The sequence below is a fragment of the Hemicordylus capensis genome, chromosome 6, assembly GCF_027244095.1.
Source record: "Hemicordylus capensis ecotype Gifberg chromosome 6, rHemCap1.1.pri, whole genome shotgun sequence".
In the NCBI taxonomy this organism is placed as follows: domain Eukaryota; kingdom Metazoa; phylum Chordata; class Lepidosauria; order Squamata; family Cordylidae; genus Hemicordylus; species Hemicordylus capensis.
This window is the reverse complement of record NC_069662.1, coordinates 155,503,606-155,531,216: the sequence shown is the minus strand read 5'-3', so window position 1 is coordinate 155,531,216 and position 27,611 is coordinate 155,503,606. Positions and strand designations below refer to the sequence as shown.

At 40.9% G+C, this 27,611-nt stretch overlaps 1 protein-coding gene and 1 long non-coding RNA gene across 2 annotated transcripts in view; one reads left to right on the top strand and one right to left on the bottom strand.

Moving 5' to 3' along the window:
- The window catches only part of UBE3C (ubiquitin protein ligase E3C), a 92,250-nt gene that overhangs the window by 45,291 nt on the left and 19,348 nt on the right, over positions 1 to 27,611 (top strand). Inside the window, exons 14-18 of the mRNA XM_053262578.1 lie at positions 1,292 to 1,396; positions 2,584 to 2,671; positions 5,588 to 5,685; positions 11,250 to 11,382; positions 13,880 to 14,127. Of these exons, the coding sequence (XP_053118553.1) occupies positions 1,292 to 1,396; positions 2,584 to 2,671; positions 5,588 to 5,685; positions 11,250 to 11,382; positions 13,880 to 14,127 (672 nt within the window). The remainder of the gene's footprint in view (positions 1 to 1,291; positions 1,397 to 2,583; positions 2,672 to 5,587; positions 5,686 to 11,249; positions 11,383 to 13,879; positions 14,128 to 27,611) is intronic.
- The window catches only part of LOC128330168 (uncharacterized), a 32,741-nt gene continuing 24,861 nt past the window's right edge, over positions 19,732 to 27,611 (bottom strand). The window contains exons 3-4 of the long non-coding RNA XR_008309986.1: positions 22,966 to 24,622; positions 19,732 to 20,524 (exon numbers count right to left, since the gene is read on the bottom strand). This is a non-coding gene — a long non-coding RNA (uncharacterized LOC128330168). The remainder of the gene's footprint in view (positions 20,525 to 22,965; positions 24,623 to 27,611) is intronic.

Here is a 27,611-nt window from a genome sequence, read left to right as displayed (position 1 = left end):
CCCCATTTAATTTAAACCACAGCTTATGGAAAGCCAGGAACTACGGGATCACTCTGCCTTCCAAATCAGGATGTGAAGCCGTACTTTGATATTGGCTTCTAATCCTGGTTTGGAAGCCAGAGTTTGCCCTTTTAGCCTACTTTCTAGTAGGCTTATGAGATCACCCAGCATTCTGTCTGTGTGTCCGTCCCCCACTATCAACTTCACAATGCCTGGACCAATATGAACCAAATCAGGTACAGTTGTAAGCAGTGTTCCCTCTAATAGGGATTCCCAGATGTTGTTGACTACAACTCCTATAATCCCCAAGCAAAAGCCATTGCAGCTGGGGATTATGGGAGTTGTAGTCAATAACATCTGGGAATCCCTGTTAGAGGGAACACTGGTTGTAATGACACATTGGGACACCTCAATGGTGTAGTTTGTTCTAGTTCTTACTAGAACAACTTGTTTTATTTGTTGCATTTTTATACCACCTTTCTGCCTTGACCAAGGCACCCAAAGCGATTTACAATATTAAAAATAAATACAGAAGTTACATAAGACTTACAAAACAGCACTATCTTAAGCCACTGATTGTCTTTTCAGGAGTTGAGAATAAGAACTCCCTGGTCTGGTTGCTTCCTCTCTTGTCTTCCTCTCAGGGCACACAAGTCTTTCAGTTCTCCTGGGAAGGTATGGGAGGGGCTTCCCCAACAGTCCTTACAAGCCAGTAAGGACTTGGACTGGGAGCTGATGTTATGCTGACCTGGGCAACTCCTTTCTTGCATTGTATTCAGGACACACTGGTGTTCAGTTGAGCCACAGAGCCATGGTTTAAATAAACCAGGATGTTAACTTCACAGCTCTACCTTGGAGCCAAGGAGGGGAGCATGTGAGCTTGGGAGAATTAGAAGTCGCATTGAATGTAGTGGGGAGGCATGGTTTCTCATTGCATTTGAACTGGTCCTGTGAGTAGTACTAGACAGATCCTGATAGAATTGCCTTTCCTACTGGAATTCTCTTAATGGAACAAATTATTTAGCTGTTCTGATTTTTCAGGAACTCCTTTTTAATGTGTTGAGAAATCTCACTTGGCTGCACCAGGAAGCAGTTTGTTACTTAAAACTATGTAATGAACGAAAGCCAGATTCTCAGTTTAATCACATACCTCAAGAAGAATAGCTGTAGCAGAATTCCTGTGATTTTATATATTAAAATGTTGCTGCATGGTCATCTTTTATAGTTAGTACAATTGTCTGTTTTTGCATAATACCATGTAATACTGAACAGATCTGTTTCTGCCATCTAGGTAATCACTAACTTAGTGAAGATGTTGAAATCTAGAGATACGAGACGGAATTTTTGTCCACCAAATCACTGGTTATCAGAACAAGAAAACATTAAAGCAGATAAGGTAATAACGCAGTGGCTTCTTAACCTTTTCAGTTCTGATTTTTTTCTGTTCAACTATGTCCAAACACTTAAACTCAAAACAAAATCTGAATTCTGGCAGTAATCATTATGAATATATATACGTCACTAAAAACTAGTACACATGTTAACTCTACTCTGAAGCACCACATTTTAGATATTCATCCCTTTACATTCAGTTCCTTATCTTTCAGTTCCTTCAGTTCCTTATATGAAAGCATTGGCTATATACACTGTTGATTCCAGGAGTAGAATTCTGACTCAAGAAGAACGTAGGCTCTCGGAACCCTTTGTGGCTGGGGTGGTATAATTTGTAGGTGTGCGTAGGAAGCATGGGCAAAGACAAACATGTTTCACCTGAAAATCAGTAAAGTTTGTTCAAAATTTGGGGTTCTTGTACAATGGCCTAATCAAGTTGTGAATGCTTTCTGTCATTTTCCAGCACCAAGGCATTACTAGTACTATACTAGAAGCCTACAGTTGGGAAATCTGAGAACCGCCCCCAACCAGGGCCTGGAATGCACACTCCAGAAGTCTGTGGCTCTCTAGAGTGAGACTCATTCCAGGGTTTTAAGCTGTATCTAAGAAAAAACGTGGAAGGAGGACTTAATAACTAAGTTGGCTGAGCCTGTTCAACACAATTAGGTAGACTGGGCCCATTCTGAGTTCCACCCCGGTTGAATTAATGTGTCTTTTCTCAGAATAAAATTCTGCTATTCAGTGGGACTTAACCTAAGGAAGTGTTTGTAGTATTGCAACCATAAAGCAGTATATAAATATTTGTCTTCATAATAACCATAATAAGGAATCCAATCCCCAAAATTGGCTATCTATAAGGCTTCAAACAGGCCTATGTTTAACCAGCATTTGGGATTCAGCAGCAGGATAAAGTAGAGCTGATACAAATTCACCCTTTAGGATAAGAAGGGATGCAACTAAAAACTGAACACTGAATTATTGTATTTTCAATACCAACATTTGTTTTGCTTATTTGGGTGAAATATTATGCTGATACATGGTGTCTATTTTCCTAGAACATGCTGCTTTGTAGTGCTTATATTTCACTGTGTTTGAAAATCTGTTTGTAGAGATGATTAAATTCATTGGAGATATTTTAATCTTAAGCTTTTCATTTGAGATCATTAACTATGTTGTTTAATAAACGGCTAGGTTACACAGCTTTATGTGCCATCAGCCAGACATGTGTGGAGAGTGAGAAGAATGGGAAGAATAGGCCCCTTGCAGTCTACTTTGGATGGTAAGACAATATGTTGACCATTTTGCTTTGGTAACTGAAGATGCGATGTTTTCTTTATAAATGGAGAGCATATTGCAGGAATTTCCCAGTCTCAGTATGGAATTTAGGAGAATTTGTACTCCAGTCATAATATTCTCCAGTGGCAATATTGGCACTTGTTTAAAACTCTGCTATATGAAATTACTTGTATTTGTGTGCTCTACAATAAACAAATAAAACCCAAATCTTCATTCAGCTCACTTTCCTAAGGCAAGGCAGAATGGCCATCTTTTATTGATTTAATATTAATTTATAACCTACCCATAGAGCATCAGAGAGCCCAAATCTTTATGAAAGCAAATACCAATGTATAAAACTGCATATGAAAAATTTAGAATATAAAAACCACACACTTTAAAATATCTACTAAAGTAGCTTTGCTCATGCCTGGACATTGTCACTTCATCCAACAGAAATGTCTTAGGGTATCATAAGGGTGTAATTACAGCTGATTAAAAACTCATCATCTCCCAAACATTCCTGCACCTTAACCTCTAATGCAAGGAAGCTACATTTCCCCTGGGCTTGTTTGCTCTTTTCAGAGAGTTTGTGCCCCCTCAAACATCCATCTGGCTTAGGCCAGGGATTCTCAATGTGTGGGTCCCCAGATGTAATTGGACTTCAACTCCCACAGTTCCCAACCAAAGGCCACTGGGGCTGGGGATTATGCAAGTTGAAGTCCAATAACAACTGGGGACCCACACTTTGAGAAACTCTGGCTTAGGCTCATCTCTCTCATAGAGAGGTAGCCACTTGTACTCAACACGATCTCTTCAAAATTCCTATCCCAGTACATGTATTGCATCCTAAAATCAACCCCTCCCTACATCACAATTGATAATGTAAAGGCAATAGTTCATGTCAAACTGTGTAAATGTTGTGTCTGTGTTCTCCCTCATCAGCCAAGGGTGCATTCTTATATAATTCTATCACTATGCCACATTAGAACAAAAGGGACTGTCCTACAACTCTGGAACACCTTTTGAAGCTCACTCAGGCCTTGAGCATATTTTGGAACTGTTGATTGACCTTCACATTTGAGCTGACATTTGATGATGTGTTAATGCTGATGGGTTTAATTCTCCACACACACACACCCCTTCATCATTGCTTAGTGTGTGTGAGTGTGTGTGAGAGAGGGTGCAATCCTAAATAGGAATTGAAGCTAGCATGGAGCGGCATGCTGTGCAAAAGGTTAAGATACAACCAGTGGGGCGGGCTTGCTTAGGATAGTAACGCATATGCATTACTCATCTGTTATTGCTTGTATTAGGCCGCCTAAAAATCCATATAAATAATGGCAGCCTGCCAAGACCAATACCACTTTGCACTGCCCTTCAGTTACTTGAAATATAACAATTGGCAATGTGCATAGTTGTGAAGTTGTACCATTATGGTGGGTCATACATTTCTGAAGATGTTGCCCAAGACCATTTGAAGTAGCAGGGAGCTTCACCAAGTAACCACAAGTAATTACTCTAATTAAATTTCAAGGTTCAGGAACAAATGGGAATAATTTATCTTTGAAGCTACTCTCTCACCTGTGTACTTATAACTTTGTATTCAAGATCAGTGTCACCTGTACTTCATTTTCTTGGTGAAATAAAGCTTCATCTTCCACTCTGTCTTGGTGATCAGTGAATGTCCTTGAAACGAAAAAAAAAAGACGTGTTCAACATGATTGTGTGAAGACAAGCACACAACAGTGTGCTTATGATTTGTTTAATCCCACTTGACTCCTTATGGGCTAAAACTAATTAGTGTGAAAGAGGCACTGAATCACATACGGCCATGTTTATTTGTGCTTTTTCATTTACTTAAATGGCAAGCTCTTGAGTTCTAAATGTCCTGTGTATTGATGACTCCATCCCATATTTCTCTTTTAAAGATGGAAACGTTGATGGGGCAGTGTAGATAAAATTGACTAATTGACCAGAATAATTGAACTGTTGAAGTTAGATAGTGGTTTACCTTTGCTGTACATGCACTTTCTGTTTGAAATGCTTTTAACCCTTAGCTTAATAGATTGCATACATTGACTATAGTTAAAAATATTTACTAAAAATTAACAAAGCACTCTTTTTTCCAAAAAATTCCATGGACTTGCTGTGTTGGTATTTGCCAGACGTTCCTTGTCTCTTATGTTTCTCTTGCACTAAATAGACACTTTAAATATCTCTACTTAAAAGTTACTTGGGGAGCTTAAAAATATAGTATCCGTTGATGTTGATGGTTTTTGTGATAAGCCATCCATCCACTGCTACTCTGCAGATGCCAAAGAACTGCCACTCTGAACATCACCTCTGCCTCCTTATACCAGCTTTTCTATGAATTTATACCATTTCCACAAAATACTGGCCTTCTAGAATATGCCAGGATATTGAAAATTCTGCACCATTTTGTTCTGGGAGTTTTCATTTTTTTAGCCATATTGGTTGGTCTTGGGTCTCATCAGTATACAATTTTGCCCATTCCACAGACAATGTCTATCTTATTTAAACAAGTAGCAAGTCCCAGTTGCCATTGTTGGGATCCAAATTGGCTTGTGAGTGCACATGTGTTTCTCTGCACCCATTGGGGCTTCCATAGTTCCCTTTCTTGACTACAGCACTTTACTTGGTATCAGAAGCCACTCCCAGTTTCCTCTGAGCTTGAGGAACAACATGTTGAGTGCTTCAGTAGGAAGAGAGACTACCAAGTTCAGCTCCATGTGTAGAAGCTCCCCATGTAGTCTTTTGGGTCCTGTTGTATATTTTCTATGGATGGTCAGTGAGCTTGGTTCACTTGAAATCCTTGCCCTCACTAACCAGAAAACAATTGTTATACTGTTGTTTATACATTAACATTGAGTTCTTCTTTAAAAATTTCAATTAAAAGTGGGCTTGGATCCAGCACCCCTCTCTGTGTCTGAGGAACGGCAGCTTGCAATATTGACTGAGCTACCTTTTGTGGTTCCTTTTGAAGAACGAGTAAAGGTACTTCATCTTTCTAACTCATGTATTTTTGAATGTAAGTGTAAAACAATGTATCTTGCTAAACAATGGAATTGGGCATCACACACTCAGTGTAGGTTGGTGTGCCTCTTTGCCCACTGGACCCTCTGTGTATTGCAATACAGAAATGAGCAATGGCCCAGTTCCAGGGGCGGATTAACACATAGGCAATATAGGCACTTGCCTATGGTGGCAAATTTTGAGGGGCAGCAAATTTTGGGAGTGGTGTGTAAGTAAAGGGCTTGGGTTGGGGGAAAGTTAAATCTTCCTTCTCTACCATTAAAAACCGCCACTGTGCATCGGGATGGTGGAAGGATGGTAGCAGCACAGTGGGGATGGTGGCGAGAGATCTTCTCATGGGCCTGCTTTTTCCCCAAATGACAGGTCAGGCCATTTTAGGCCCATTTTGGGGCTCTCTGCATATGGGGAAAAGATCCCCCCCCCCGCCAAGCCCTTTACTTGTAAAGGGGAATCCTTGCCGGATTCCTGTCGAGCCCCTCAAGCTGGGGCGACAAATCTTTGGTTGCCTACAGGTGGCAAAAAGCTTAATCCGTTCCGGCCTAGTTCAGAAGCAACACAAAGTCAGAACTGAATCCTGATTTGTGTGACATCCTCCAGCCCTCGGTGTACCCACTCTCTTTACCTTTTGTGCTTGAGGGGAGGAAGGATTCTACTTCCAGTCCTGGTTTAAATCAAGCCTAAGTCCAATCCCAGTTTTGTATCCTGGTTTATTTTGAATATCTGGCTAGAAGTACCCAGAATGTTGGGGGGCAATATGCTAAATCATTGTAAACCGCTTAGAGAGCTCCGGCTATAGAGCGGTATATAAATGTAAGTGCTATTGCTATTGCTATTGCTAGAAAAAGCCAGGATCGTCTGGTTCGAATACAACAAGAGGACTCTGGCTTGTTCTAAGCCAGGATCAAAAGTAGAATCCCCTCTTCTCTTGGTTTTGGTTTGTTTTTTTGGGGGGGTTTAACATTTATATCCCACTCATCCTTCAAGGAGCCCAGAGTGGTGTACTACATACTTAAGTTTCTTCTCACAACAACCCTGTGAAGTAGGCTAGGCTGAGAGAGAAGTGACTGGCCCAGAGTCACCCAGCAAGTATCATGGCTGAATGGGGATTTGAACTCGGGTCTCCCTGGTCCTAGTCCAGCACTCTAACCACTACACCACACTGGCTCCTTTTGAACATGCACCCAAGGCTACATCACATGAAGTAATCATGAAGTAATCATTCTGTCCTAGTTCCGTAACATCTGAAGCCAGCCAGTGATCTATCTTATCTTGTCATTCCATTTTCCATTTAAAATGGTAAGCAGCAATGTTGTTTAACTTTCTTTGATTTCAGTTGCTCTTTGGCTTTAAAAAGTGTGCATTTTTAAAGACTGCTTTTTAAAATATTTTTAGGAACATTGATCAGACTCTAAAGAGACCCTTGTATATGAACAAGTCCCTCCATGCACACATACTGGGGATTTCAAGGTTTTTGTTTCTTTACTTTAAACCTTGCTCCCAAAGTTTTCTTCCCACAGCCTGAAGCTCTCTGTTTTCCAAAGTGTGTCTTTGAAACACCATCTCCAATCTGTCTTTGAAACACATAAGAATATAAGAACAGCCCTGCTGGATCAGGCCCAAGGCCCATCAGCATCCTTTTTCACACAATGGCCCACCAGATGCCACTGGAAGCCTACAGGCAGGAGTTGAGGGCATGCCCTCCCTCCTGCTGTTACTTCCCTGCAGCTGGTACTCAGAAGCACCCTGCCTCTGAGGCTGGAGGTGGCCTATAGCCTTCCAACTAGTAGCCATTGATAGACCTCTCCTCCATGAATTTATCCAAACCACTCTTAAAGCCATCCAGGTTGTTGGCTGTCACCACATCTTGTTGCAGAGAATTCCACAAGTTGATTATGTGTTGTGTGAAAAAGTACCTCCATTTGCTGTTCCTAGATTTCCTGGCAATTGAGACTCCTGGTTCTAGTGTTATATGAGAGGGAGAAGAATTTCTCTCTAGCTGCTTTCTCCACACCATGCATGATTTTATAGACTTCTATCATGTCTCCCCGCAGTCCTTTTTCTAAACTAAAAAGCCCCAGGTGTTGTAGCCTTGCCTCATAAGAAAGGTTCTCTAGGCCCCTGATCAGGGTGGATAAAAATCAATGATCTTTTTTAAAAAATTTAAAAATCAGATTTTTAAAATTTAAATCAGATTTTAAAAAAAATTTAAATCGGATTTTAAAAATAAAACACTTCTTGAGGAAAAACTATCTAAAGATAGTTTTCTATTTAAGATACCTTATAGTCCAAAGGTAATCATCATGAAATAAGGATTATTTTTTAATTATCTCACATGAAGCTGTATATATGCAATGTTTAATTTTTCTGTAAATGAATTCCATTAATCCATTCACAATGTCATACTCTTCAGAGGTTTCTGTAAGATTATTTTGGGCAATTTTTCTATCTAGAAGAGGACCAAAAATGAAACCTTCATCTGGTTGTAAAAATTAAGATTATACCAGCAAGAATGAGTCTTTATGTAAAAAACCCATGATCTAGTCTTACTGAATAGTGATTTAAATCGCGATTTAAATTGATTTGATTTAAATCAAATCCACCCTGCCCCTGATCATCTTGGTTGCCCTCTTCTACACCTTTTCTACAATGTCCTTTTTTAGATGTAGTGACCAGAATTGTACGTAGTACTCCAGGTGTGGCAACACCATAGTTTTGTATGAGGGCATTATAATATTAGCAGTTTTATTTTCAGTCCCCTTCCTAATGATCTCTAGCATGGCCTTTTTCACAGCTGCTGCACATTGAGTCGACACTTTCAACAAGCTGTCCACCACAACCTCAAGATCCCTCAGCTCAGATCCCATCAGCACATAGTTGGGGTTTTTTGTCCCAATGTGCATCACTTTACACTTGCCAACACTGAACCACATTTGCCATTTTGTTGCCCACTCCCCCAGTTTGGAGAGATATTTTTGAAGCTCTCACAATCCGTTTTGGATTTCACTAACTGAAAAAGTTTGGTATCATCTGCAAATTTGGCCACCTCGCTGATTACCCCCTACTTCTAGATTATTTATGAATCAATTAAAATGCACCGGTACCAGTACAGATCCCTGGGTTACCCCACTTCCCTCAGTTGTGAAAACTCTCCATTAATACCTACCCTCTGTTTTCTGTCTTTCAACCAGTTAGCAATCCACACATGTACTTGTCCCCTTATCCCATGACCGCTAAGCTTCCTCAGGAGTCTTTGATGAGGAACTTTGTCGAAAGCTTTTTGGAAGTCCAGGTATACTATGTCAACTGGATCACCTTGATCCACACACTTGTTGACACTCTTTAAGAACTCCAAAAGCTTTGTGAGGCAAGATTTACCTTTGAGGAACCCATGCTGGTTCACTCTCAGCAGGGCCTGTTCTTCTATGTGCTTTACAATTTTATCCTTGAGGATGCTTTCTATCAATTTGCCTGTAATGGACGTTAAGCTAATCGGCCTGTAATTTCCCAGATTGCCCCTGTATCCCTTTTTGAAAATGGGTGTTACATTTGCTACTTTCCAGTCCTCCGGTACAGAGCCCTATTCCAGGGATAAGTTATATGTTTTAGCAAGGAGCTCAGCAATTTCACATTTGAGGGCTCTTGGATGGATGCCATCCGGCCCTGGCAATTTGCTAGTTTTCAGTTTTTCCAGATAGTTTAGAATATCATCTCTTGTCGCTTCTATCTGACTCAGTTCTTTAGCCTCCATCCCTGAAAAGCATGGTTCAAGAACAGGTAAATATGCTCAGTATCCTCTGCCGTGAAGAAGGACGCAAAGAACTCATTTAGCTTCTCTGCAATCTCCATATTCTCCTTAATAATCCCTCTCACTCCCTCATTGTCTAATGGTCCAACTGCCTTCCTGGCAGGTTTCCTGCTTCTGATGTATGTAAATATGTTTTTGTTATTCCCCTTGATGCTTTTAGCTAAATGTTCCTCAAACACTCTTTTTGCCTCCCTTATTGTCACCTTGCATTCCTTTTGCCAGAGTTTGTGTTCCTTTCTGTTTTCTTCATTTGGACAGGCCTTCCAATTTCGGAAGGAAGACTTTTCCCCCTTTATGACTTCCTTGACGGTACCTGTTAGCCATGCTGGCATCCTCCTGGACTTAGTGGTACCTTTCCTCCTTTTGGGTATACAATCTAACTGGGCTTCTAGTATTGTGGGTTTGAGTAAACTCCATGCATTCTGGAGCAAAGTGGCTCTCCTAACTTTCCTTTTCAGCTTTCTTTTCACCATACTCCTTATTTTGGAGAAGTTTCCCCTTCAAAATGTCTGTGTTAGACTTCCTTGGTGATTCTCTCCCTGCATGTATGTTGAATTTGATGGCACTATGGTCACTGTTCCCTAAAGGGTTGATGACACTGACATCACGCACCAGGTCCTGGATGCCACTCAGAATTAATGAATAAATAAATAAATAATACTTGTTATTTTTGTGGGACTGTAACCCAGTCCAGAACAGGCAGATCTAAACCACGCACAGTCAGTACCTGTTCTTGTTTGAATTCATTGTCTTTTTTTTATCCCTCATCCAGCCGATTAATGCCTCCAGGCAGGCATTTAGGAAAGTTATACCATTTACTGATGAAGTTGATATGCAGAAATAGATTTGGATGTCATCGACATATTGATAACACCCTGCACCAACTCCTTTGAAGATCTTTCCCAGCAGTTTCATGTACAGTAGATGTTAAAGAGCATTGGAGACAGTTTAGCATCACTTTCATAATTTCTCAGTTTTTCTGTTTTGAGTAATCTCTGCAAACTACATTTCTCATGCTTAATCTCTCATGAAATTGGCCATATTATATTTACCCCATATGATCACAGATGTATGTTTCTCCCATGTTTCAGTTAATTGGGTTTGGGGATGGAATATGTGTTTGAGAAGTACAAGTCTGGAACTCTGTTGGACTTCCAGGATGGGTTGCACATTTCTTTGGATTCTGGCCTCAATCTATAATTTGGTTATTACTTTAAATTTCATCAGGCCTTTGAAGTATACTACAGAGTTTCTGTTGTTTCAAAAGGGCTCTTTTTTCTTTTTAGTTAAAAAAAAATTCTAAGGTTCTTTTGTTGGCTCTTCAGCTTTCAGCTAATTAGCAAACTGAATTCCCAGAATTGTGCTGCCATCAGTGTGTACTAGTCTCATCAAAGGAATGAAAGATAGTTTCATGGGAGAAATAAATCACTGTTTCCCAAAAGGACAATGATAAATGTAGGGAAAATGTGGTGTTTTAGCTTTGGTGAGAGATGTACGAGTAATATGGAATAGAATTGTAACTTTAAACTTCAATTCTTATGGCGTGTCAGGGTTTTTTAAAATAAAGGTTGCTATCCTTAACCATTCCATATCTTAACTTCTAGATTTCTATACTTAACAAAGTCTTATCGTTCTATTACTCAGTTTTGAGTGCATGTTAGAATGTTGTTGAACTGTAGAATTTTGCTTTTTCCCCCTCCTCCTCAAATCACTTTACAAGATCTTTCAAAGACTGATCTATGCTGACAAACAGGAGGTTCAAGGAGAAGGTCCATTTCTGGATGGAATTAACGTCACTATCAGAAGAAACTATATTTATGAAGATGCATATGACAAACTCTCTCCTGAAAATGGTACTGTGTGTAAAAATTAATGCTAAAATAACTTAAAAGTAATAAAATCACTTGTCCTGGGCCATATGCTCTGTTCATACATGCAAACCTTGCATCTGTATTGTGGGTCAGTTTGGTTAGTGCATCATATGATGAACAACAACTTATTTTAAGAAGCTGTAAAATTTGTACCCTAAGTTAGAATTTCACTTTTAACATGGATAATTTCTTTCTTTCTTTTAAAGCCTTCTGCCAGGGGGAGAATTCTAATTTTCTGTTGGAATTTGTACTTTTTTGGGGGGGGGGGCATATTAATTTCACTTGGGTTCCTTATTTGAGAATTGATAGGCATTATTCTGTATTCTCTCTTAATCTATGGATTTTTCCTAATTCATTTGTATAATACTGTGGTGCTCTTGCTCGCTCTCTGTGGGAAAAAACCATGATAGAGTTGGTAAGATAGCTTTCCTTGTTCTTAGATATGGCAGTTCAGAAAGCTTCTGAAAACTGAATTCATTTATAGTCCTCTAATATGGAATGCACTGAAAACAAATTGTTTAGAATTGTTCCATGTTTATAAAATGGCAGTACCATGCCTTCATCAGGAAGGTAGCAGTCTGTCCCTAAGAATACAAGTAAAAGAAAGCAATTTAAAGCTGGACATTTGTTATGAACTGTATGTGCCCTGAAATGTATGTTAATATGGTTTCAATTAGTTTGAGTACCAGAGTTGTCTCTAAGGGCTTATTCACACTTGAGCAGCAGGCCCACTATAAGTGCAAGCCCCATGTGAACAAGTCCAAAAACCACAAATGGCAAAGCCCTTGAGGATCTAATAAAATATAATTTAAATAAATCACAACATCATTATTTTAACTGGCTGCAGGCAACTTGTTTGCTTGAATTCCTGTATCTCCTGCTGGTGTGTTTGGTGCTCAGACTAAACTTGGAACCACATTGTGTAGTTTTCTTGTAATTGTGTGCAATCTTAACCCTGTAAACAGAGTATGTGTGGATTTTCCAAACTTCAGAGAGCCTAAAGTTTTTGTTGACTTCTTTAAAAAAAATAGTAATGTTCAATGCACATAAAGAGGGGAGGAAGCACCTTTAGGGAACTTTATCTGCTTTAGGAAGGCTTTAGGGAACTTTATCTGCTCTTCTCCACCTGTAAGATATAGGTGTGATGTTCTTAGTGGTGATATAAATTTATAAAATGTCATGTTGCAACAGAGTGACCACAGTCTCTGGGTTAAGTGTCAAGAATCTGTGCTTGGGCATAACTTATTGGTGGATCAGAACTATGATAGCAATAGCAATAGCACTTACATTTATATACCGCTTTATAGCCAGAGCTCTCTAAGCGGTTTACAATGATTTAGCATATTGCCCCCAACATTCTGGGTACTCATTTTACTGACCTCGGAAGGATGGAAGGCTGAGTCAACCTTGAGCCCCTGGTCAGGATCGAACTTATAACCTTCTGGTTACAAGGCGGCAGTTTTACCACTGCACCACCAGGGGCTCAGGGATAGGTATGATAAGGATCAGCTAAAAATAGACAGTCTTTCAAAGGGGAAGATAATATCTCTGTGACTGAGTTATATTTCCCCTCAAATACTTTGGACAGATAAAAGCATTGAAGAGATGCCTGAAAAAGGTCGAGCAAAAAAAAAAAAAAAAAGTTTCCAGTTGATCTAGGTGAATTTCCCAGCAAAATAAAGTGCTAGATTTTTACAATCTATGCCACATAATTCCTCCAAGAAGCGAAGGATGTTGTACATGATTCTCCCTTTCCGTTTTATTGTCGGGGCAACCCTATCAGGTAGGTTAGGTTAAACTGAAATCATGGCTGGCCCATGGTGTGAGCTTCATGCTGAATAGGGATTTGAGCCTCTGTCTCCTAGCCCAATGCTCTAGCCACTACACCATGCTGGCTTTGGATTAATAAAGCACAAGATAAAACACGAGGGATGGAGAGAGGAATAATCCCAGTAATTGAAACATAGGACAGGTACACATAAACAGCCTGTGTATGACAGGTGCTTTGAATCGGACTATATGGACACTATGATGAGCTGTTTGTCTAGACCAGGAGGTCATGCAGAAAACCTGCACCATACAGTTTCAAGCCCACATTTTTTTAAAAACAAAATTACTTGTTTAGCAATGTTTCTGGTGTGGGCAACACTATAAACTTCTGCAAGTGTTGGGTTGTTACAGTCAGATTACTTGCCATTAAGAGGTAGTCTTCATAGTGTGATTTAAAGAGGCTGCTGTATGGGAGGAGTTGGTTTGCAGCCTCCCATATATAAAACCAGACAAGACTAATTAACCAGCATTGTTGTTCTGTATAGCCTGGGTTATTAATATGGGGTACTGTTGAAGAGTACACATGAAATTTAGATTTCATATTTTGCTAACCTTTAAAGGCAAATAACTGCTTAGAATGGGGGGGGGGGTGCGTGACGTATGTGTAATTACAAATTCTTATGTGATTTTTTCCCCTTCCTTTCGCCAGAACCTGATTTGAAAAAACGTATCCGTGTTCATTTACTTAATGCTCATGGTCTAGATGAAGCCGGTATCGATGGGGGTGGAATATTTAGAGAATTTCTGAATGAACTGCTTAAATCAGGGTTTAACCCTAACCAGGGATTTTTCAAAACCACTAATGAAGGACTGCTTTACCCTAATCCTGCTGCACAGATGCTTGTTGGAGATTCTTATGCAAGGCACTACTATTTCCTTGGAAGGATGCTTGGAAAGGTAGGTGATTTTTTTTAAAATGCATATGTATACATTGGAATTTGTTGAATACTAGAAACACATACATGGGATAGAATAATCTTTAATATTTCTGAATCAGATTTTTTAAAAGGTGTTATGAAAATATAGGGGGTGGGGAGGTGGCAAGACCTTCCCTGTAAGTTTACAATCTAAATGGACAGACAGATAAGGGAAAGGGGAGGAGGGGTGTCAGCCAATTCAGAAAGAGGGACATTAAGTTAAAATTGCAGCAAATTAGGGAAGGTCTGGGAGAATAAATATGTCTTATGGCTAGTGGGAGGGATTGAATTATATGTATATCTGGAGTAGGGGTGTGGGGACAATGGAGCAAGTGGGGATGAGCGTCCCTTGGCTGCCAGGGTCTTGGATCCTCTTTCACTCGCCCAGAGCACCCCTTTTCACCCAGGTGGTGAATGAATGAAGCACTCTCTGTTTAGGAGCGTGAGATGTGCCCCTCTTCTTTCCAGCTGGTGTTTCACTGAAATGCTGGCTCGCTCGTGGCTTCTTTTCTTGCCTCAAAACCCCATAGCCAGTCAGTGTTTCAACTGGGGAGGATTGGCAATTGACTGGCAGTTGACTCCCTGCTGACTGGGGAGGGTTGGCTGAGGGTCATGGCCACGCCTCCCTGAGTTGATGTCAGATGCAGGGAGGGAGTATTGGGGAAGGGCCACTCAGCCCCACTGTGGGGGCCTCCTCAGCGGTTCTCTTGCCGAGGAGTCAGAGAAAGGAATTCCATGCCCCCTGCATCTGACGTTGACGGAGGGTGCATGGTTCGGGCACGTGTGTGCTACTGTGTGCACTAAATGGGAGCTGCCAGCAGGACCTTGTTCCCGGCTGCTGGTGAGCTCCCTAACCCCCTGATTGGGAGGTAGTGAATTCAAAATGTAAGGTGTTATCAAAGAAAATTTATGGAAGTAGAAGACAAAAGATGTAATATTTGGATTGACTAAAAGATTGTTGTTAGATGGATGCAGAGCTCTGAGAGGAGTATAGAGAGAAATTTAAAAAGGCACGGGAGTGCTCAACCTGTGGCATTCCTCCTCTCTTTGCAGGGAACCTTTGCTCAAGCGTACAGTTTTGAGCATCCTTTGAATTCACACACCTTTTGCAAACTTCTTGCAGTAACACAACTTTATCACTGTGCAAGTGCTTTGTCAGTCTGGATGCCAGCCATTGTATTTTAGATGATAGTTGATAGAAGTGAGAAATGTTTATGGAATTTTTGCAGAAATGTCAAAAACTTGGGGAAACAGTTTTGTTCCCCTCAGTTTCAAGAGAAAGGCACATCATTTGATGTCCATGTAAAAGTGTTGTGGCAATATTTATATGGTTAGTCACACAGCTGCATCTTTTGTGTTTGATATTTTGAATTGCTGAGACTGCTTACTTGAAGCTTGAGTTAAAAAGCCACATGTCTCCTGTATTCTACCAAAGAAAACTACATGGCTCTATGGTCGCCAGGAGTCGACACCGACTCGAGGACAAAACTTTACTTTTAGTCCATGATAGCACTTCAGATTTTTAGCTCAGTACTTGTTTAAATATTTGTGCACGTGCTTTGACTGAAAGAAAAGTGTGCTTAAATAGCTTCTAGATTAGAGTGTCTGAAGGATCCCTACTGTAAAGCTGCAGATAAATTGCTGTATTGGTCACTTTGCCATACTATCTGAATAATGAGTTGATGGAGAATCCTAAAGGTGGTTGAGAGATTTTTGAATACTCTGATGTGGATATGATTTCATTCATGGGCTCTCAAACCTGGTCATAGTGATGGGTTTTCCACAATCAAGGAGAAAAATGGTTGGGATCTGGATAGTAATCCATTGTCATTCATGACAAGTGGGTTACTGTGCCTACACAGGGACTTTCCGGATAGACAAATTAGCTCCTCTTTGTGCCCCTCCCTGCTGTGCATGAGTTCAGTGTATCCATTATTTCTGGCAGTTGTGGCACCATTTTCTTCAGTTTCTTTTCGACTGCCAATGTGTCAAAACCTCTGAGAGTGTTGATCAACAGTAACCAATATATTACAACAGCACAGAGTCATGATGTGACCACTATAGAGCAAGACTCCCTCATAAGCTTTTTATTCCTCTAGAGTTCTGGTTGGCCCATTAACCCCAGCATTTGCATTCAGTTCACTGTGGGTAGCATGGAGTGGGAAAGGCACATTTTACAAGAGAGGAGAGCTGGTCTTGTGGTAGCAAGCATGACTTGTCCCCTTAGCTAAGTAGGGTCCACCTTGGTTGGATATAAATGGGAGACGTGATGCGTCTCGTGGAGCCACTCTGGGAATTGCAGAAGGTTCCAAGTTCCCTCCCAGGCATCTCCAAAATAGGGCTGAGAGAAATTCCTGCCTCCAACCTTGGAGAAACCGCTGCCAGTCTGTGAAGACAAAACTGAGCTAGATAGATCAATGGTCTGACTCAGTATATGGCAGCTTCCTATGTTCCTATGTACTCCTGAGACAATAGTACATCTAGAAAATAAAGTGTGAATGCCACAGACAGGTCCTTGTAAACATATGTATCTTAGAGGTGCACTCTCTGGGAAGCCTGGATGAGCTGTAGCATCCTGTTTATACTCTGGGTTTGCATCTATATGATGTAGTAAATGACTCTAGCTGTCCATCTCCTGGCTTAGCCAACACCCTACCAAAAGCCACTAGTGCATAGTTATCTAGCAGCTGTCTGTAACTTCTTGGAAAGGCTTCCTTAACATTTAAATAGAACAAACCCATACCAGCAGCTGAAATACAGAAGCCAATTGCCTGAATATTAACTACTTAAAGTATAAAATGCAGGTTGCAGAGGTGAGCTTTATTTATTTATTTTTTGGTTGGGGAAAAACTGAATAATGTCACTGTTCTTACACTTTGAAATCAGGGGAAAATTGATTGCTTGTCACTTTGAAAGCAAAGAAATAGTGCTGCATTTGTTCCATGTTTACATAAGACACTAAATGACTGCGTTATTTAACAATTAGCTGTATCCAGGTGCAGAAACGCCCTTTAACTGGCATGTTTGGAAAGTTGATGAATGCAGCAGCAAGATAAGGCACGGCCTTACTATTCAGTCCCTGCCAGGATTGTGGTTTTAGTTTTTAGACCTTGCTGGATGCTTATTCATCATAAAATGCTTCCATTTTATCCATTTGCAAATAATTTCTGAAATGCAGTAGTATGTTAATAAAAGCCTTTTGTGTAAATAAATTGCATATGTTGCAAAGGAAGCAGTCTGGCATCCACAGCGATTCCTTATTTGTATAAACCAAAATGCAAAGAGTGTTGCCACTAAGACCTCTGTTAATATGTTTCGGTGTTATCAGGAAACAAATACATTAAAATTCAATAATTTACTTAAATTTTGTGTGTGTTCAGATAACCGTTTAGTAGTGATAGCCAAGTTACTTAGTGTTATGTATCTCTTTCCTAGAATAAAATTTCTGTGTGTTTCTTGTTCTTTTTGGAGAAATTGCACTCAATCCCTGACAATATATAATTTAAAAACTCTAAAAGCCCTTCATTGTGATGAAATGTAATTTCCCCCCTAAAGTTTTTTAGGTCCCAATAATAATGACCCATAGTTGTATAACAAATAAAATAATCCCCTTTGTCCTAAAATATGTTTGTGAAATAGATCTCACATTGCCATCTTTTCATGTCAGGGCCTCAGGACCTTTTAACAACTTCATGAAGGGCATAAATGCAGGAGGGGAAGCTTTGCCATTACTTCATTTCTGTAGGTAGGAAAAACTTCTCATTAAATGTTTATGTCATACCCCCATTTTCAGATTGTCCTCAGTTTAGAAATAAATTGAATGCTGGAACATAACCAGAGTAAATTAGAGGCCGATTACAGTTCTGAGCGTGTGTTGTATTTTTTTAGAACACAGGGTTTTCGATTCTGTGGTTCTAACCTGAATCAAATATCAAAGAAAAATATTGAAAATCCTTTTTGTAGGGCTTTAAATTCTCATAAACAAACAAAACTTAATGTTTGGTAAACTATTTTTGGTATTTTGCTTAGTTATTTGGTCTAGCCAGTCCATCATTGTCAATAGCTCAGAGAAGTGTCATACAGCTAAACTTCTAAGTGCATAAATGATTCCAAAGTCTTAGACTAAGGAGGCAGTATTGTTCCACAGAAATGAGGTGAAGAAGATTCTGTGTTTAAATCTCCTAGGAATGTGTGGTGTTTGTGAGAACAAAGATAACTGTTTTATCGTGGTTGACACAACTGGTAGTCGTCTACATACTAGTTTCTTTCACAGAACCAATTATCTTTTCATTACAAATGACTAAACTTAGTAGTAGCATTATAAATATGTGTCCAGCACTAAAAGACTACTAAAAGTGTGGTATTTTAACACTAAATCTTCAAGAGGGAAAAGATTGTATTGATTGATTGTGATATTTATTGGGTCATAATGTATTTAAATTTTCTTTAATGCATATGTTAGTGATTGTTTACTGTGATAAAGTGCACAAGGGTCTCTGCAAGCAATTCTCCATGAAAAGAATTACCTCATGTCAGTGGTCACTTCTCAATTAAAAGTTCCATTAGCAGATGATTCCAGCTTCTGGTTTGTGTGCTGATTGCATTTTATAGCTCTTAAATCAGGCTTCTAGACAGGGAATAAATAAACAGTTAAAGTATGTGGTAATGGCATCCTGATCTTTTTTTGCCTTTAGAAACACCTAGGTCCATTTAAGTCAATTAAGTGCAGAATATTTACTGAAATAAACTGTCGTGTTTGAACTCTTACTGAAAATGAGTACTCTACTGATTTGAAGATATTGATTCATCTTGATATGTTTCCTTGCTGTTTAGATTAATGATGGTTACCTTCACAATTTTTTTTTAAATTAAGTGATTCATATAATAGAGTTATACCTTCCCCTGGTAATTTCCTTCTAAGAGCTAATTTTCACTTCTTCATGAGCTTGCAGCAGGAGGATTCCTTCACACTTTAGGAATGCTTACACTCTAGAACTTCAGCTGCTCTCACTGCAATCAGGATTGAACAAATGACATAAAATATACACCTCCTTCACTGTGGCCTAATATGGACATTGCCTCTTACTGATGACTCATGTTTATGTGTACAGAAACAGATGTACATGTGTGTAAAATGTGATTTGCAAGCTTTCACCTGGGAGATTTGCACGTGAATTGACGGGCAGTCAAGAGCCCTGCCATGCCCATCTGTAGTTTTACTTCTATGCATATATGCCTGCAGTAGCAGTAGTAGGCTGAAGCCAATGAGGAGATGGCAACAGCAAAGGGTGTAATTTCATTAGCTGATTTTTATTGTTGAATGTTTTTCAGTGGGTTAAAAAAGCAATGGCTTAAATCAAAAATACCGTGAAGTTCTGCTAGGGCTTATGCTGTTGATTCTGTGTCAGGAAGAAGCAGCAAGAGGCTCAAGTGCTGAGTGCGATTTTTGTTTCATGTCAATATTGGAATGTTTATACTCAAACCTTTTTGAGCAGTTATTTCCACAGTATAGTTCTCTGATTTGAAGGGTTCTTTAACTGTTTATATACCATTTTTAAACAGCGTGGGGGGGGTAGTTATCAAGGTGATTTACATAGGAGAAAGTAGGAGAAAATGGTTCCCTCTCCCCAAAAAGTCTCACAATTTGAAAAGAAGCACAAAGGAGACACCAGTAAAACCACTGAAAGGACTGAATAGAGACAATTACTCTCCCCCAATAAATATGAAAGCCACCACTTTATGAAAAGTGGTTATAAACATGAAAGCCACTGCTTTTAAGGTGGAAATGTGTGGCAGAATTCCCACTTCCTGTTTTTCAAGTCTTCTACTTGGAATGGCTGAACTTTCACTCTTAATCCTATTTGTTTCAAGGATTTTATTGTGCATATTTCTCCTAATTTGTTGTTTTGCTATTTAAAATTCTATACTGTGATATAGGCTATATCAGTTACAATTGCAGATTATCAGCATTTAGTCCTTAGTAATGAAATCCACATATTGGTTGTTATCAGCTTAGTAGAATTGGTTTTTGTCTTGACTTTTTCTGTTCAGCTGTTGGTACTGGTCAGGACCACATCCTGTTTGGTTTTGGTCTGTCCACATTGGCAACAGATTCTTAACATTCTTTTTCTATGAGAGTTGGGAAGATCACCTTTTGATCTGGGTCGAGATCCATAAGAATAGGTAATGCACCTGCTCAGGACCCTCGTGGTAGAATGCTGCAGCTCGTCGAGGCGACCAAGCCCTGCCCACACGCCTTCAGCATGCTATTTAAAGGTGGGGCCGGGTGCTTGTTCGACAGTTCTTTTCCATCTGCCCTTGCATTTAGTCCTTGGGCTGTCGCTCCTCATCAGTTAAGTTCTTCTTTCCGAGTTTATCTGTATGATTAAAAATATAGGATTAAACTTATCAGTTGGAAATGGCTTCCAGACTTTGCTGATGTTTTTTCAAATTTGGAACGGACTTTGACTACGACTTGGTTGGAATATCCCTAAAACGGAGCTTCAAGAGGTGCACAGGTTGTAATGCCAAGCTTCCCTCAGAAGATCTCCATGACTTGTGCTTAATCTGCCTGGGAGAAGAGCACAATGTCTCTTCGTGCAAGATATGCCTATTTTTCTCAAAGCAGATGAGAAATAATCAGGCCTTGCAGCTTCGTGTCACCATTTATGATGAGGTGCTAAGCCCTTCAGCATCGGGAGAACCCTGCCTTACGACCTCATCATCGATTTTGAAAACTTTGATGTCAACGTCTAAGTCTCCTTCTACGAAACCACAGCCATCGACATTGAGCTCAACATTGGCATCATTTCAAATTCAAAAGATCTCTTCAAAGTCCACTCCCTCTTTGACACCAGAATGTTTGAAGTTGAAATGAAAACAATTGCAGACCCTGCCCTCGAAATCACTGGCCTCTGATGTCGGGGTTGACAAACATCGCTCAATGACAAGAACTTTGACCTTGAAGGAAAAGGATCAAAACGTTAAGAGTCCTCAACATCGACTGCACGTTGACGCTGAGATTGTCAACTTTGAGAGCCCGCTCTCTGTCTCCAGCTCATACTCCAATAAGCTCTTCCACGTGAAGAGACCTCTTTGATCTCGATTCCAAAAGTGTGAGTTCCATTTTCAACTTTAAACACACCAGTGCTGTCGGCATCAAGGTTGGTGACTCCTCAATGCCAAACCAATATACCAACTTTTGATGTCAAGGAGGAGGACAGGAACGCAGTATTAGATTCTACCAGTGCCCACACCTTGCTTTCAATTCTCAATTCCAGCTCCAGCGTTCAAAGGTTTTCCCCCACAATAACTGGAAGAGGGAACTCCTAAGGAACCAGTTGCAACGCAGTCCTTGATCCACAGAACTACAACACCAGGTACACTGACTGCTGCCCATTTGGCAGATTCCTCGCCATGGCATACATGTGGCTTTGCACATTCATCAGCAGTGGGGGTTACACTGGCTTCAGCTCCTATGGGAACTAGATCTCCCAGCTTCCCTTATGACTTCCAAGAGGACCAACCCTATCCACCCCCAGCACAGTACCTTAAGTGACTGTTGCTGGTGTCTGTCATGTTTCTTTTTAGATTGTGAGCCCTTTGGGAACAGGGTTCCATCTTATTTGTTTGTTATTTCTCTGTGTAAAACACCCTGAGCCATTTCTGGAAGGGCGGTATAGAAATCGAATGAATGATTGAACCCTGGAAGTAAGATATGGTAGTATACATATCCACCGCTACCTACAGTGACAACTCGGATTTTGCTGTACACACCCTGACTGGAGGTGATAATTTAGCCATACCATCACAACCTATGATTAAGACTATCTCGGTGGCCACACAAACGGCTTCCTGGCCCCCTGTCAAAGTTTTAAAAGATACAGCTACACAGACTGTTTAGGAAAGCCTGTAGATTAGGACATACACACTGAGTATTCCCACTCTGTGGAAGACAACTACTATTGAGACACAAACATATGTACCACCTTCTCTGTCTCGCTCACCTTCTGATCACCATGGCTCTTCTGACTTCGAGCCCAGTCCAGAAGATCAAGACAACTGTTCCCTCTAACAGGGATTCCCAGATGTTGTTGACTACAATTCCCAGCATACCCAGTGACAGTGGCCTTTGGCTGGGAATTCTGGGAGTTGTAGTTAACAACATCTGGGAATCCCTGTTAGAGGGAACACTAATCCAGACAACAGAGTGGATCCTCCAGTTGACATGGCCCCAACCACTCATGTCTCCCCTAATGAGGAGATGAAAGCATATCACCGGCACATTATGGAAATTATTAAAGCACTGGGTCTCATTCTCAAATCTGAACTAGCCACTATTGATGACCCTGTCTATAATTTTATGACTAGGTCTGAATCAACTCAGCCCATGGCTCTGGCTGTTCTCCCAGTCATTTCACGGGCTGCACAATGTGCATGAGAGGTAATACACACCCCAACCCCCACGTCTAAGTGACTGGAGAGTTTGTATCATGTTCAGGCAAAAGACAATGAATATCTTCTAAAGCATCCCGTGCCTAACTTCCCTAGGCATTGACTGCTCTACTTCTGGTCTCTAAGTCTGGTCACAGACATACTACACCTGCAGACAAAGAGGGAAGAAAAATGGACTTTGGGGGGATAAAGATTTATTCCACCTCGTGCCTATCTGTTAAGATAGCAAACTATTCAGCGCACTGAGCAAAATACACCTATGGCTTATGGGAAGATCAGCAGAAGGCTCTGGAGGTCCTCTCTCCAGAAGAACTTTAAAAAGCAGTCCCAGGAAATGTTGGCTAAATCAGCGGCACTTACTTACCAGCAATTAATTACTGCCAAACACCTGGCCGAGTCTGAATCGTTCTCCTTGGCAGCTGCAATCTCCCTTGCAGAGGCATGCTTGACTTCGCTCCACTAACCTGCAGGGCGATATGAAATAAAAACTGGGGGCTTACCTTTTGATGGTAAGGGCCTTTTTAGTGAGGACACCGACTCCACGAAGGAGAAAATGAAAAAAAAAATCTAAATTCACCTCCAAAACTTGTGCATCAACATCTACCTCCTCCTACAACTCCAAATACTGTCTTTATTTGAAACCAAAGTGCACAATTAGACAATAGGAGCACCGTGATTTTAGGAAGTAGTACCAACCTTACCACAAACGCCCTTTTCACGGCAAGAGGAAATCAAATCAACCCCAATGTACAAAGCAGACAGCCTCAGAAACATCTTTGAGGTTCAGATCCACTCACTGTCAGAATTACGCTCCTCCTTTTTCTCGCCACTGGGGGCCAGAACATATTGGCAAATAAGGGACAAAACCAGTCTCACAAAGTACCAGCATCCACCATCAAGTTGGCACACCATTCCCCTGCATGGCACCACATAACATCGGACCGCTGGGTCCTAAAGATCAGGTTATGCCATGAAGTTCAGAACAATCCTCAGATTTACAGGGATGAGGTTTACTCAAACCTTCCAAGCATTTTTGGAGGAAGTAAAGGAGCTTTTAGCCAAAAGGACCATTGCCCTGGTACAGTGGGTGTACAGACAAGGGGGGATTTTACTCCCGTTACTTCCTGATCCCAAAGAGGGATGGCAGAATACAACCTATCATAGATCTATGCCAACTGAACAAATTTGTCCATGTGCAAAAATTTTGTATGATAGTGTTACAAGAGATCCTATCTCCTCTATATCAAGAGAACTGGCTTGTGACGCTGGATCTCAAAGACACACATTTCCACATTGACATCAGGGCACAACACAGAAAATATATGCGATTTGCAGAAGGAAATTAAGTGTACCACTATGGAGTCTTACCCTTTAGGCTTTCCACTACCCCCAGGGTATTTACAAAATGTATGGCTGCAGTAGTAGCTTACCTGCGGACCTAGGGTATATCGGTCTATCCATACCTGGACGGCTGGCTCCTGATTTCCAAAGACAGAGAAGAGTTAAGTTCTCAGACAAAGTACATACTAACTCTTTTCCAAGACTTGGGGATCCAAGTCAATTGGAAAAAATCCAAACTGAAGCCAGTTGGTGTTATCAACTACATTGGAGTAGTCCTAGACACACAAGCCAGGAAGGCTTAATAGCTTGGGAACGCTTCCAGTGCGTCAGGGACCTGGTTCTCTATTTCCAGCAGCATCCATCTCAACCGGCTCAACTCATTCAAAGGCTTCTAGATCTTATGGCATCCTATAACACAGTGATACGATATGCCTGGTTAAAGATGCTCAAGTTGCAACTTTGGTTTCTGTTGGTCTTGTGCCCATAAGTTGATCATCAGGGCCTACGTTTAGTGCTCCCAGATCAAATCCTATGCTCACTTACCTGGTGGTTGACGAGCAGAAATTTGCTGGAAGGGGTTCCTTTTCAAATGATGGCTCCTATCTGGTTAACAATGGATGCCTCTCTGCTAGGCTGGAGGCCCCACTGTGGAGCACATCAAGATTCAGGGCAAATGGACCCTTCAAGAAACACAATTACATATCAGTTTCCTGGAGCTACTGGCTGTCTTAAAAGCAATGAAAGCCTTCCTACCACTTCTATGGGGGAAAGTTGTACAAGTGCAGTTAGACAATACCACTGTCCTGGCCTACATCAATCGTCAGGGAGGGATAGTGTCTCAAAGTCTTTGTGCACTCAGCCTACAATTATGGCATTGGTGCATCCAGCATCAGGTCTATCCGATGGCCATCCACATAAAGGGACTAGACAACATCCTGGCGGATGACTTAAGTCGAGTTTTCCCACAACACCATGAATGGGAAATGAAGACAGAATACATTACACCTCTCTTCACGAGTTGGATAGGGCTGACCATAGTTCTCTTTGTCACCTCAAAGTGCACTCGTTTCTGCTCCAGGACAGGTCACGACCCACAATCACTGGAGACACCTTCCAGCTGGACTGACAGCAGGAGATCCCACATATGTTACCTCTGCAACCACTGATCAGTTTGCCAACATTCTGACTACCCCAGCAATGGGTATCCTGGTGACTCCATGGTGGCCAAGACAACCATGGTTTTCACAGGTACTCAAACTGTCAAGGAACCACTACCAGAGGCTACCGCATGAGCTAGATCTCTTAACATGGGAAAACGGCAGCATACTGCACCCAGACATTCTCGCACTCCGCCAAACAGCATGGAGAATCTACGCTTAAGTAAGATCCTTCTAAACCAAAGGAAGTCATCCACCAGGTGTAATTACAAAGGCAAATGGCTCTGATTCAAATCCTATGCAAGGATGCATGGTTTTCACCCTACCCAGGCCACATTCAAGGAGGTATTCCTCTAGCTGACTGATTTAAAATCACAAGGGCTGGCAAATGTATCTTTGAAGGTGCATATAGTAGCACTATCTTCAAAACATCCAGGCAATGACTGAAATACTCTCTTTTCACACCCAGATAGTAAGGCTTTCCTAAAAGGCCTTGTTAATTTGTATCCACCCATTCACAACCCATTGAACCATGGAGCATATCCTTAGTCCTTTCAACTTTAACAGAGGATCCATTTGAATCTGTGAGTTCTGTCTCCACAAAGCTTGTAACTTTGAAAACCGCCTTTCTACTGGCCATAACTACGGATAAACGTGTAAGCGAATTGACAGCTCTGCAGATAGATTTGCCATACACCAGAATTTATCCTGATAAAGTGTGTGTGTGTGTGTGTGTGTGTGTGTGTGTGTGTGTTTGTTTAAATTTATTTAGATTTATATGTTGCCCTGCTCCCATAGGACTCAGGGCGGCTTATAAGCAATAACATACACAGCAACACAGTTCTATAAAATACATCTTACATAACGTCCAAACAGTACTCATTCCACATGACATAGTAACCATGGATTAATGTGTATGGACCCAGACTTTCTACCCAAGGTGGTGTCCGACCCACCTCAACCAGGACATTGTTCTCCCTGCAGTCTTCAGGTATCCTTCTACCTCTTTAGAATATGCAATGCACTCCTTGGATGTGCAGGGGGCTCTTTTATATTACCTGGATCACACCAAGGACTTCAGATCCACCAAGTGTTCTTTATAGCATACAAGGGCTCTGTGAGAGGCTCCTGCATTTCTAGACACAGAATGTCCAGATGGCTAGTTGAGCTTATCCTGCTAGCATACAAGACACAGAATGTTTAACCACCTGAAGCAATCAAGGCCCACTCTACCCATGCCTACACTTCTTTGGCTGCACACCTATCAGCGGTAATCTTCACAGACATCTGTAAAGCAGCAACTTTGTCCACTGAGTTACCTTTCATCAAACATTACACCATAGATGCTCACTCAGCTGCCAAGGCAAGCTTTGGGAGAAGTGTTTTGAAGTGGGTGTTACAATAGCTACAACTGCACCCTCCTCCATGGGGAGCTGGCTAAACACTCATTCTTATGGATCTCTACCCAGATGAATAGGTTGCTCACCTGTAACTATTGATCTGGTAGAGATCCATCAACATCCATAAGACCCTCCCGGACCACCCCTCTGCAGTAGTGCTATGTTATGTGTGTATTTTGTGTGCAAGCTATTCTCCTTCGATGATAAACTCATCTGATTCCAGATGATGGTCCACCACGGTGGTCATCAAAGAATTGAAGAACAGGTGCCCAGCCCACCTTTAAATAGCACCCTGAAGGCGCATGGGCAGGGCTCAGTTGCTTTGATGAGCTGCAGCATTCTACCACGAGGGTCCAGCGTATGCGCATTACCCATTCTTATCGATGTTGATGGATCTCTACCAGATCAATAGTTACAGAAGAGCAACCTGTTTTTCGTACTGAATATAGGATTTATATTAGAATGGAAATGGGGCCAATGCCTTAATCTGAAGTGCTTGAAAGTAAGTCTCGTTGGTTAATTGAGTGTGCTTTGCTCTAAGTAAGGACTTTTAGGTTTCTAGCCTTGGGGTGTGATCTACAGTTCCTATATGCAAGTGACGGAGCCTTGGAAAATAAGAATACCTGGAAGCTCTGATACAATGTGACCCAGTGGCTGTATGACCACCACCGACCACCTGTGTTACTAGTAGTTCTGGAAAGAGACAGCAGGAGTACAAGAAATAGGGGCTGTGGATCATGCCCATAATGCTTGTTCCAGTCCAATAGTGTCAGCTTAGATGGCTTTCCCTAATATATAGAGAATGTATGTTCTTAGCTTGGAAATGAAAGGTAAGCATGGACTTGATGTGGCTAATGAAATCTTGGAAGACTGGGCCTGCATGTACTCATTCCAGTGCATGGCTTATTGTGTCACTCTGGAAAGAGCAGAGTGCAGCTGCGATTAACTTACCAAAGAATTACTGTGCATTTGAGAGATGTTCATTTCAAAACTTAGCTTTTACTCTAATTGGAAGATTAACTATTCATCTTACTTTTTTTAAAATTTAGCCTTCTATATTTTGAAGACTTGGCTTTGGATGGCTATGTTAATTAAAATAATCCAATTTCCAC